The 14,035-nt window shown below is 32.8% G+C and overlaps 1 protein-coding gene across 1 annotated transcript; it reads right to left on the reverse strand.

The window, feature by feature from the left end:
• Positions 1-4,815: 4,815 nt before the first annotated feature.
• LOC149479565 (uncharacterized) lies at positions 4,816-7,244 on the reverse strand. Its single transcript, XM_089708283.1, has 4 exons — positions 6,543-7,244; positions 6,386-6,463; positions 5,282-5,429; positions 4,816-4,988 (listed from the first exon to the last, which is right to left on the reverse strand). Exons 1-4 carry the CDS (start codon positions 7,242-7,244, stop codon positions 4,816-4,818), a joined length of 1,101 nt encoding a protein of 366 aa, XP_089564409.1.
• Between the last annotated feature and the right edge of the window lie 6,791 nt (positions 7,245-14,035).

Below are 14,035 nucleotides of genomic sequence, written 5' to 3' on the forward strand. Positions count from 1 at the left end.
GCCGTGGGCGGAAAGCTAGTATATATGTTGTTAGACGTAACTTTTGATTTAATATTTTTGTGGATGAATAGTTGTCAATATAGCTGTCACTGTCACCTGTCAGAACATGCTTAGCTGTCGAATACTATAAATTGCCGCTTTCCTTTGACTCGGCGCAATCGTACGGATCGTGCCTAGGGGCTCGGACGTCGTTTATACGACGTTTGACCCAACTACCTTCACTTTGCTAATAGTCGTTGACTTGCTGCGATTTGTTAATCAATTAGGTAGCTGTGTAGAATCGCAGTACATTCTAATCACATCTCAAACTAATATTTAAACCGGCCTTGCGTGTAATTTCTATTATCAGAAGTGGGATAGAATTCAAGCCCACTATTTTTAAATATGTTTATGTTTACGTAGTTTTGTAACTGGCATTTGTGTTTTTTTTTTTCGTGCGTTGTGTAAAGTAAAAGTTTGTTACGTGGATTATTGTAACGGGAATGTAGTCCATCGAAGAAATTGTGTGTGCTATCTGGGCTGCGGTCCAGTGTTTGTAATAAAAACCTCTCAGTTCACAGGTAAATTAGATTCAGGGATGTGAGGACCCTACGAAGTAGTGAACATCCTGCCTAGTGGTCGATACGAGTTGAAACTCGTTGTGGTGACTACGGAAAGAAGACTCAAGCCGCGGCACAGCATAATATGGTGCCCTGGCGTGGCGAGTGGTGTCCCGAAGCATGTGCCGAATTTTTTGACGATGAGTGTTATTGGCTCGTAGTGATTCAAATCGCTAGTCGAACCCTGGCGTTGAGGTATTGTCTAGTCGCTGACGTATCGTAGTGATGTATTTCACTAGTCGTACGAGCGTAGATATACCGTCAAGTCGCCGTCTGTATGTCCGTAGTGAGTTGTCTCGCTAGTCGGTTTTGAGCGTTGAGGTATTGTCTAGTCGCTGACGTATCGTAGTGATGTATTTCACTAGTCGTACGAGCGTAGATATACCGTCAAGTCGCCGTCTGTATGTCCGTAGTGAGTTGACTCGCTAGTCGGATTTGAGCGTTGAGGTATTGTCTAGTCGCTGTTTTACTAACGAGTGCGTAGAAAAGTATGGTCAGTGTGGCCGAGGCAGTGTGTTTTTGAAATCCCGAGATGAACTACCGTTGTATTGTAATACGAAAAAAGGCGTACGAGGACGTACGTTTGTCAGTATGGCCGTGTTAGACGTAACTTTTGATTTAATATTTTTGTGGATGAATAGTTGTCAATATAGCTGTCACTGTCACCTGTCAGAACATGCTTAGCTGTCGAATACTATAAATTGCCGCTTTCCTTTGACTCGGCGCAATCGTACGGATCGTGCCTAGGGGCTCGGACGTCGTTTATACGACGTTTGACCCAACTACCTTCACTTTGCTAATAGTCGTTGACTTGCTGCGATTTGTTAATCAATTAGGTAGCTGTGTAGAATCGCAGTACATTCTAATCACATCTCAAACTAATATTTAAACCGGCCTTGCGTGTAATTTCTATTAATGTTATATAAGATAAAAAACTTTAATTGAACTTTCAAAAATGAGTACAAAACCCAAAGATAAAAAATTCATATTGTGAATACTACTTGTACATAATATTGAAATCTATATTTATAGCTTGTAAATGTAAAGCGCTCATATCACTTACCATACCATATACTACTTGAGTATGTAAATATTTTGGCATCTATTTTACAGTATGAAGAATCGAATATTGTTCCTCAAGTACTTTTAGCATGTTGCAATCTCAAGTATGCTTTCAGAAATATTGCTACGTTCTCCGAGTAAAATCAAACACGGTATGTAAACCTTTGTGATTTTATCGAACCAATTTTATATTGAAAGATCTGTACTATTTGTTCACGAATCATGATAAATTTAATGCATTACAATATCATAGGAATGCGGCTAAGTTCATGCAAGCATCTTCAACAATATTGTAAAAAAAAATAATGTTTATTTGATTCTAACAGGAATTATTTATCCTTTAAGGAGTACTTGGTGTTTTTTTGGCAGATTATCTTTTAATTGTGATAAGCAATAATATCACGCTACGAATTTTTTTTAGAAGCATGTTATACCACATTGGAATGAATGATTAATTAATTTACATATTATATAGGAAGGTCCAGAATTCAATTCACGGTGAGACTAATAATACTTTCATCATGGGTATATATAATTAAAATTCTACTTGTGACGCTAAAAACTATGAATGAAAACAAATGAAACACACACAGAGACAAGTCGAAAAAGGTTTTTGTTCTCAAATTCACACAAAAGTGACTTTGTATTCACATTCGAGTTCCCACAGTACTCCAATTACAATATGCAACCTCTTTCCAAACTTCACGATATTTCAGCGACATAAACTTCCACCTGCATTAAGTGATTAGTTCCATTTGGGAATATCACAGCTTCAATTCAACTGAATCTATTGTTATTCCAAGTTTCGCTTGATTAATTATGTACAGTCAATACTTTCGTCTGAGTTCGGATGAATGGCTTTTGTTAATGTATTAGGTGCGAATAATTTATGGGATAACTTGCTCGTATTATAATGTAACACTTATATACTAATATATCGTAAACACGAATAGTTATTTGTGCCCATTGAAAGGATGCTTCCTTTACGGGTTAAGGCCATAATCCACCATTCATCATCCTAGACGTTTGGGTTGGCAGATGTCACATATCGTTGAATTTTTTTCTTCATACAAGTGTCTTCAAAATGTTTTCATCGATTCATTGATGATTGATAGTGTGCATAAGGTGCAGATAAATTGAAAAATCTGTTATATTTTTTCTTAAAAGTCTTTGACTTGAAAAAATCGTTTACGATTCAGTCTTTCGTCTTTGACTTTCTTATTAAACCGCAGACTGTGACCAATAGGTAATTATTTTTAATACGGTACGTCAAATTGTACCACGCCAATCAAATTGTTTTTAAAAACGTTTAAATTAATATGCAAATAGAATATTCATTCAACCTTAACGGAGTTAAAACCAATCTATAACTCTACATTTACCGCAATATTTGAAAATCGGAATTCCCAAAAACTTTTCAACAACAACTTTATTGAATTGGAAAATGTTTAACTGAACAATAATTGACATGTTTGAAGTATCCCATGACAGATTGGTTGAACATCGGATTAACAACGGGGATTCCCTTTTAAATAAGTTGTTTTTAACAAAGCGTTTTATGCTTGTAAACTTGTTTTTGAAGTAAGAGATGTTATTGTTATATTATTTACAAAATGTCTTTGTTTACAAAATAATAATTATTTTGAGCGATTACAAAAATAATTAATTTCGTTAAAATGGGTTTGAATAACATCATTACTTTCTTTATTCCTTCACAATATTTTAGCACAGTATCTACCATATTTTTTAATGTTCTAAATGTTTCTAGAGGACAAAACAACTCTTGACTTGTAACACTGGGTAATAGTTAAGGACGAGGATGAGGGAATTAGTAAGTGCTCCTTTTTTGGAATTGAACTTTAAGTTTCCGTAGATAGCGTAATATATTCAAAATATTAATACTGGTCGCATATTTATTATAGCTATACCTATATTAAATGAATAAGATTAATCCCCAATCTTCATATAATGATATACCTAGATGCGTAATATCTATGTTCAATATATTAATACGGGTCGCATATTAATTATAGTTATACTAATTTTAAACGAATAGGATTAATCCTCTATCTTCATATAATGATATACCTAAATATAAGTACCTACATGAACACCGCATAAAAGATAAAATCTTGGCACGCTAAGGGGAATTCAAATACTAGATAAGACGAAGTTCCAATTGAATGGGGCGGAATAATGACGTTTTGGAAACTGGTAAACAACTCGTAATTCTGCCTTCACTTAACACTTTATGACGGCATTATAGCATCTACTTTATATATTGTTTTTACCTTCCTTTCATAGAGTGTTCTTGGCACTCCGTTTTCATTTGAGGATAATATTCTAAGAATTTAGGAACTACTTACTGTACGGATACGATATTAACATTTATTTATTAATTGAATAAAACAATAGTTAGTTTATTTAATATATATTCTTTACTACACGGCTTCAATATTCCTGACTCGAAAAGAAAAACATCTCTATTCTATCTAAGTACCGCATTTATTTGATTTATTTCTAGTTCATGCACAAATCTGTATACGGTTAAGAAAACAAGAACATTATAATCTTAAAGTATGTACAGCGTTTATTAAGTTCTTCCGTTATTGATAAATCCATACTAATATTATAAATGCGAAAGTAACTCTGTCTGTCTGTCTGTTACTCAATCACGCCTTAACTACTGAACCAATTTGCATGAAATTTGGTATAGAGATATTTTAATATCCGAGAAAAGACATAGGCTACTTTTTATCCCGGGAAATAGGATAGGTTTTATCCCGGAAATCCCACGGGAACGGGAACTATGCAGGTTTTTCTTTGACTGCGCGGGCGAAGCTGCGGGTGGAAAGCTAGTAGCTTATAAATTAATAATACTGCCAAATTACGAGAGACTAATAATTGATGCTAGACTACAGGTTACATTTAAAGATACTAATATTTTAAAGCTGAAGAGTTTGTTTGTTTGTTTGAACGCGCTAATCTCAGGAATTGGTTCGATTTGAAAAATTATTTCGGTGTTTGATAGTTCATTCATCGAGTAAGGCTATATAATATTATCATCATACTATGACCAACAGGAGTCATAGTATGATGTAGTAACAAATAAATAATTTAAAAACATTTAACACATTGTTTTTAATTAATCACTTTATCCATACAGATGGGTAAAATTAATAATGACAATAATCGCAGAATAGCAAATATTCAGAATTTCCAGAGGCAAAGCAATATTAACAGGTATAGATCTCCAAATCTTATGTGAGAATGGTCTTATATTTGTGTATTCTAGGAAAACTTGTGCAGCTTCTTTACATTTTTGATCTGAAATAAAATATTATGTTCAATTTTATGAATAGTTAAACTCTTGTAAATAAAATTGAGCCTTTATAACTGGCCAATAAGATGCAGATTTTTAAAACATGCACATTGCACAAATCTGTGATTCTTATTAGCTTGTATTTTTAATCTAAAGAATAACAAAACAGGTTGCACGTTTCGGTTAATTCTGCCTCAAGGTTCAAGGTTGAGTTTTTAATTAAATACCATTTAGATGGTGCATCCAATTATAAAAAATAAATAATTGCAGATATAAAAATAAAAATAAAACTACTTACCTTTATTATCAATAATTTGATGTATCAAAAACAACCTGATCCTGTCCACTTCCACTCCAAAGAACTCAATAACAAATGAGGGAGAAAAAAGGAGAAAAGCCACGTGCACTATATGCATTATTGAAAATATCAGTAAAGGATATGGTTCCTGAAATTTATAAAACAAATTATCCAATATACCTATATATATAAAATAAAATAAATGTTTATTTTTTTTTATTTTTTACTTGATCTCTATATTCTACTAGCTTCCGCCCACGGCTTTGTACGTGCATCCTCGTTTTTCCCCGTTCCCGCAAGAATTTCGGGAAATCCTTTCTTAGCGGATGCCTACGTCCTAACATCTACCTGCATGCCAAATTTCAGCCCGATACGTCCAGTGGTTTGGGCTGTGCGTTGATAGATCACTATATCCTTTGAGTTTTATATATATAGATTTAATTTAAACATTACATATTTAGTTACTGTTAGTTTAATTACAGTTCCTCAACTATAATAAAATATTATGTATTTATTAACTAAACAGGGTGTCCCACTATTGGTATACTAAGCGCGAAGGAACTTGCAGTTTTGAATACACTGATCAAGAAAAAAACACTGAAACAACCAAATTTTGAAAAATAATGCATCTGGAATTTTATAAGTATTTTTTTACGAACTCAGCGTATGCACAACTATAACCTCCTTTGAGCTTATTATACCAACAGTGGGACACCCTGTATACTTGACTTATTTTGTTACCCACATTAATATGATAGTAAAAAAATGTAAAACGATAAACATAATATAATACACACAACACATACCTACTCACTATAATATAATAAAAATATTTCAGGACAATTTTCACACACGGCACGATCTGATCCCATACTAAGCTTTCGCTTGTATTATGGAAACCAGATGGCTGATAAACATACATATATAATTTTAAATACATACTTATATAAATAATTAACGCCCAGACACAGAGCAAACATCTATGTTCATCACACAAATATTTGCCCCGGGTGGGAATTGAACCCACGACCTCTGACTTGGAAGGCAGGACCACTACCAACCAAGCCAACCGGTCAGTCAATAATGTACTTATAATGTACTTACCATGCCTTCAATAACCAAAAGAGATTTATATACATCATATATAAGCTTTGGCACACCACAAATGATGCTAAGAAATATCTGTAAACATTACAAAAATTAAGAGAAACATCTTTAGTTTGAGATTAAGTTAATTTTCAAATAACTAGCTGACATATACCTGTGCATGTAATTCTGGTAGAATTAGGTCCAATAAATCTGCAATATCTCTGTACAGACGCAAACAGAAGGGAATTTTATCTTTTTTCAACGTTTTCATATCTTTAACGTATAGGTAATAATCACTTTCCGGCATCTCTTCTAATCGCACACGCAGCATTTTTATCCTATACCTGATTGTATCGAGTACTATGAACCTCCACACTCTGTTCATATCAAGGGCAAAAGACGAAAGGCAATTTATAAGAAACAGGCCTAAGTTATCGAAACAGTCGTAGGAAAAACAATATACTGTGGTATACCCAACTCGTATAAGCCAAAGAGCGATAATGATGGCTAGGGATCTGTTCATAACGAATGTGTAATGACGTTTGTTGATCCTCAAATAGACGTCAAGGTGGCTGAGATTGGAAATGTATTTGATCACTTTACTATCGTAGATCATGAGGATGATGACACTTAGATCGTATTCAATGAGGGACCAGACTTGGGAGAAATTGTTGAAGTAACAGCAAGTGAATGTGCTGTATGAAATTAAGATAGCGAGGCACAAACTATACATTTGTGCGAGGATTTTGGTCAGTAACGTGTTGGAGTAAGTTTTAAAATTGTAACCACAAATGAATAAAACAATGATGACAGTACGATACAAATTGTACATGTTTTGTTCAATTTTTGTGAGCATTCTGTTCGACTGCTTCATTGTTTGAAATAATTAGGATTTACAAATTAATTGGAAACCGACCAAAGCAACGTCAAAGCGATTTAGGAACCGTTTGTCAATACAATTTCAGTTTACTACCGAAACTTGCAGTTCCGTATTCCCGTTAACTATACTGTATTGGATACTGAATAACAAGTAAACAGCAATTTTAAAACTGAACACGCTAGTGGTTGTAACTGTAGCATATATATTTCTTTGGTGCTTCCATTCATTGAAGCATGATATCATAAAGCGTTTCTTCTTCCATAAATTGACTATCCAACACAAACATAATTTTTCAGTTTGAACCTTTAGTTCCTGAGATAGGAGTGTTCCACTAAACAAACTCTTCTGCTCTATAATATTTTCACCAACACATATTTGCCAAATAGAGCTATTAAATTTTACAATTTGGTATATAGTTTAATAGATAAATGACTAAATAACACAAATAGTATCAACTACGATCACCATACCATAAATCCATCAATTTCCACCTTTACAAATTCATATTGTATTGACATGAACCAACCGCTACAGTCACAAAGACCTTTACTGTTCACAGAATATCAAAGGTTTAGAAATATAAATACAACAACAGTTTGTCCACATTAATAATTCGTTAACCGTTTGATTATAAGATTGATAAATGTGATTATTTCACTCTTTAATGAAATGTAACTGTAAAGACGTGAGACATGGTCAAACCCTATAAAATGTAAAGCTCTACATATGTTTTGTCTTCAAATATCAGTTAAGTGTATTCAAATGTCTATTAATAATAATTTGAAATATTTTTTTTATTGTTTCATAGGAAAGCGCTTGACCACTATCTCGCTTGATGGAAAGCTGAGATGTGGCCTAAGATGGAGCGCGCTTTCCTAAAAGGTACCTGTTCACTCTTTTCTTGAAGACCTCCATATTGTACTCGTCGGGGAACACAGACTCACATTTGAAGATTAAGTAGAGAAACAAAATCAGATAATAAAGTATTGTCTTCAGAATTTATAGTATCCTAGAGGACTTTAGATATACTGCTCTAAATTAGAGAGAACTGCACATAATATTAAAATGTGTAAACTGTAGATTAGGTAATCATGCCTGAAGTATATACGATGACCTTATTATAAAAAAACAAAATATATTAATTCAAAATTGATCACTTGATATAATATTCCCCTATAATATAACAGATTTCCTCACAAACAATAGCGATTGAGCAAGGAAACGTTGACATAAAAGTACGTAAATAGTTTAAGACTCGCCATTAGTCGGCTTAGTCGACAATTCGCTCGCTTTTACACTATTAAGTTGTTATTGCTACGTGAAATACGCAGAACATGGAGTTGCGAAACACGAGGGTCTTGGATGGTGTATGGGTATTTATTTATCTCTTAGGCATAATTTGTGCCATCTGAATAAAGCAGTTGTAACTATACTTTTGTATAAGTCCAAATGTGTTTATTTTTTACAAATTATATTCAACAAAATATTTAACAAACCGGAAATTTAAAAATATAGCGATTTCTTTTGATTCTCGGAATATACGACGCTATTTCATTAATAAAAAAAAATGCTTTTTCGCAATATAATAATTATATTTATTAAAATTCATTTCCTTAATGACAGGGCTTATCCAAAACGCAGCATTTCTTTTCCATGGAAGCCCCTCTCCTCAATTGTCGTTAAGTTGAATGATTGAGAACTTACGCTTTCGACTTCATTGCTTTCAATTTGTCTGGTATACAGCATGCTCTATGGTGCGTTTTCTGTATAATATGCATGTGCACATTTGAATAAAGATGACAATTTAGTAGCATTTTAGATATTGATTTATTTTTCAAATCAATTTAAATACAAGTCACGTACTTAAAATATGTATATAAACAGTTGTTTTACATGAGTATTTACCCAATTGCAGAATTGAAAATATAATGTAAGCAAAATTAGAACATATTCCATTTTAAAAATGTAATGAAGGTTAATTAATTTTTATTATTTTGGTACAAAATTATCAATCGCAATACATAGTAAATCTGTAATAATATTTGATAAATTATAATGAACATCCTGTATACAGAGGAAAATCGCAGGTCGTGTTCAATGGAGTGGGCACTAGAGCACGACTCGTAAATAATAATGGCTTGTATTTTTTCCCTATTTCATTATTTACAAACATCACTATCGTTTACTTGTAAATGTGTGTTATTTAGACGTTATTTTGCTCAATTTATTTAAGATTACGTGTACATTGAAGTCGAAAACTTGTCAATAGTAGCTGAAAACTATCTGAAAACTGAAAAATATATTTGTTTACAATTTTTGCTTTAACATTAAAATAATAATTATGGCTAATGAGCATTACTTGAATAATCAATTATGAGCCATTTAAATTATCCCATCATAATATTATATAATATATGGATTTTTAACACAAGCAAAGCATTTAAGAAGCAAATAAAGTACTGAAAGAAGTCGAGCCTTGAAAGCGTTGTCTAGGGCAATTATTTATTTACACAAACATTTTAATTCCAAGTTTTTCATTACCCTTTCCGTATTGTCCAAAACAGTCGTTAACTTTTAACTCGCTAAAGACAAACCGCGATCAAAGGGATTACACGGCACAAGGGAATTACCGGTTTCTTTCGTTTTTTGTTTATGATCGAGCTTTGTGAAGTTTCCAGCACTTTCTGCGCTTTACAGTCAATGACCGGTGAGGCATCGTTGTAAATGCTGGGATTAGGAAATGTTTGGATGCGTCAATATTTTGAGATGTTTTCCTGAACCTTGTTACATGGTATGTGTTAATAATAAGTATGTTTTATTTCATATTTAGTGAGTATTAAAATTTTATTTTGATGTTTTTTATTAAATCGTTCAATACGTTCAAATATATTAATCATTTTTGTAACAGTTGATAAGAGCTAAATTTTAACTGTAGGTCAACCTAACGTAAAGTTGATTAGCCATTTTACAAACTTTATTTTATTTAATTTCTATGTTTTGTTCTTTTTAAATATTTTTATTTATCTAACTCACATGTGTATTATGGAGTAAGTACCTAAATAAAAAGCATCATTCCTAATACAGACTCAATTTATCTTCCCATTCGAATGTAATAATAAAACAACACCACTCGAATGCCGCATCACATTTAACCAAATTCTTGTATGATCCCACTTCTATGAAGTAGAAAATTGCTCCGACCAACTTCTTTGTCCGCTGACCACTCTGGATTTTTTACTATTAAATTCACTTGGAGTATGTATTACGGTGCAATTGTGTGGTCGAGTACAATATCTTTTTGTCTCGACAACCCCTTTCGTTTAGGGTACCGTGCTCGAAATTGATCAGTTTTGGTATATTCATATTGTTTAAGGATATTGTAAGTTTAAATGTCTTATTACCGATTTTTAATTAAGAATGAAGAAAACAATTAAACCTTTGATTGTTATATCTAGTTCTATGTTGAGATATGTAATTTGCTACTACTACTACTTTCTATGTGACTAAAAGAGCAATACGACCTAGCGGTATGATTGGTAAAGGGTATAATAATTTGTTATGTGTTTATAATTGTGAGTGACCATTATTTGGCAATAGAGCTGAATTGATTTTAATAATAATTAAAAGTTTTAAGGTACCTAAGAAAAAGATGTAAAATTTCTCGCTTCTCAAAAGATTATATTAAAAGCTACGGAACACAGAACCACAAAAATTATCACTGTCAAATTGTTTCTGAATTTCGTGGATGATGTTAAGTGATCTTGTTGTTAATGGAATATAATTTTGTCTTCTTTAATTTTTTTTTAATGGAGTGGCGTTTTTGTATTTTATAATTAGTGTAAAATACAGTTGAATTGGGTTCAAAATGAAACCTGTGCGAATTAAAATTAAAAATCAAGGGTGGCTTCTCTTGTTAAGTAATCTTTGATAATATCATAATTTTGAGGGTGGTTATATCAAAATCTATTTCATCTATTTCTATGAAATTAATAAGCATTACAAGCAAATACATTTAGGTACTTCATGAAATGCGAATTTAAAACTGTCGTGTTGTTAATAATCTAGATGGGTTTAATATACAAATAATTTTCACAATAAATTGACAAATCCATACTTAATATTATAAATGCGAAAGTAACTCTTTCTGTCTGTCTGTTACTCAATCACGCCTTAACTACTGAACCAATTTGCATGAAATTTGGTATAGAGAGATATTTTGATACCCGAGAAAGGACATAGGCTACTTTTTACTCCGGGACATAGGATAGGTTTTATCCCGGAAATCCCACGGGAAAGGGAACTATGCGGGTTTTTCTTTGACTGCGCCGGCGAAGCCGCGGGCGGAAAGCTAGTAATGAATATAGAAAACTCACGCCAATTAATAAGGTACATCTTAAGCACCTTAAGCTTGACTAACCATACGTAACTGACCAATCAAAATATAATACCGCAATTATTTTTCCATTGATACCGTAAGCCCCGCTGTTGCCATGGCAACGCAATTAGATGGACAAAAGATGGACGCACTTAATGATGACTATTATCCACCACTTGGACTTGTAACAGAAGTCGAGGATTTTGTGAAGAGCCTATTGTTGGAGAATATGACTCGTTAGTTGTGATTCTTTATAATATTATGTGGAGTTATTGATACTTATTACTAATACTTATTACTAAACAAAATATGTTAATTTATGGATTCATAAAATTTTTATCATAGCCAAGGAATAAAATCCCACTGATTTAAGCTAATGTATTTTCATTTAATAATAAAACCCTCTCCTCTTAACTAATTTTGTAGATATTATGTTTATTAAAATCTTCTACTGCCTATATCAATAACTTACAATTTAATCTTGACTGCGTGCATTCAACTGCATCTAAATAAGCATCAAATCTATTATCCCTCTATGAAAAAGACATCACACCAACTCCTACAAACATAACTGCACAAACACGTCATTATCTAAACACCATCATTAAGGTCCATTCACATAGCAGTGAAAAATGAATCTGTTAAGGGCACGATCCAACACCATTTCCTCTTCCTGTGCACCGGCATCCATCTTACTCGGATGTGCCAACACCCTTTTAAATTGATACCTTGGATAACTATTAATTTGTTCCAGACTGTCCATTGATCATTACAAGCTAATGATCTGTTTGAAATGTTTTTGTGGTACTCCTTTTATTTTGTGTGTGAAATTATAGGTACCTACTAATGTGAGGAATAAACACAATGTTGATTAATTTCAGAGAATCCATACTAATTTTATAAATGCGAAAATAACTCTGTCTGTCTGTCTGTTACTCAATCACGCCTAAACTACTGAACCAATTTTCATGAAATTTGGTATGGAGATGTTTTGATACCCGAGAAAGGACATAGGCTACTTTTTATCCCGGGAAAATGACGCAATCCCGGAAATCCCACGGGAACGGGAACTATGCGGGTTTTTCTTTGACTGCGCGGGCGAAGCCGCGGGCGGAAATCTAGTATTTTTATAAAGCATTTGAATGCTACCGTATCGACAACGATAGACTCCACATATTCGTTACTATTTTGTTGCGCTAATATTACAAACAAAAAAAGTCTTGGGTCAGAACTTATATATAAAATTCTCGTGTCACAATGTTAGTCTGGATACTCCTCCGAAACGGGTGGACCGATTCTCATGAAATTTTCTGTGCATATCGGGTAAGTCTGAGAATCGGGAATCGGGAAATTTTTCATATGTACCACGGGCGAAGCCGGGGCGGACCGCTAGTATTTTTATATTAATAGATTAGAAACAAAAGACAATACTAATAAGTAATAAATACTAAAAAAACTAGTAATATTCGTTATATTTACACCTAAAAACTTGAAACGATATTTTCAATTGAGCTTAAATGCCAAGTTTATAGGTAGATTGTATTCTTAAAAATTAAAATATTATAGGAAGACTAGCGGCCCGCCCCGGCTTCGCCCGTGGTACATATGAAAAATAGATGTTGACCGATTCTCAGACTTACCCGATATGCACAGAAAATTTCATGAGAATCGGTCCACCCGTTTCGGAGGAGTATGCAGACTAACATTGTGACACGAGAATTTTATATATAAGAAGATTATTTTACTAACAAAGAAGTTATATTTGTAAAATGTATGCGTACTTCCGTTTCAAAGTCATATAAGACGCAAGACGTCATTAAAAACTTATCAAATCATCATCAAAGAGAAAATCTTCTATCCACAGATAACATAAAAGATAAGAACTCGCAATTAGCATCTGACAGTAAATAATTATACTTTAATCTGGCGACATAAATCAGAAGGAATACTTAGCACACGATTAGCATTGAACAAGAGGCAGTTTATCATTGTGGCACGTCCCTCCCACTTGAGAATGTTCTAGTAGCTGTGTATATATTTTGTAATATAATGTATAGGTACTACGAAATTTGGGACGCTGATTTTAATATTATTATGTATCCTTTAATAGTACCTATGTACATCAAATTTAGATGATGTAGGACGCCTTTAAATTTGGTCATTATTTTTCGAATAAAGTAAAATAATTAAAAGCAAACAAAATAAATTAGAATTCATGGTTGTTTTATTACTACCTATCCGTTATTCTTAACCATCTTAAATAATTGTTTATGCTGTTTAAATCACAAATATTATTTATATATTTTAATAAACAATTTGTGTAACACAACATAAACAATATTGTACGAGTATAATATTTACCAATTATATATAAATAGTATAAAAGAGAATACATTAAAAAAGATATAAA

Source organism: Colias philodice, chromosome 20 (assembly GCF_061535455.1).
Source record: "Colias philodice isolate Cphi_HAF_F1 chromosome 20, ilColPhil1 Martin Lab GWU primary, whole genome shotgun sequence".
In the NCBI taxonomy this organism is placed as follows: Eukaryota; Metazoa; Arthropoda; class Insecta; order Lepidoptera; family Pieridae; genus Colias; species Colias philodice.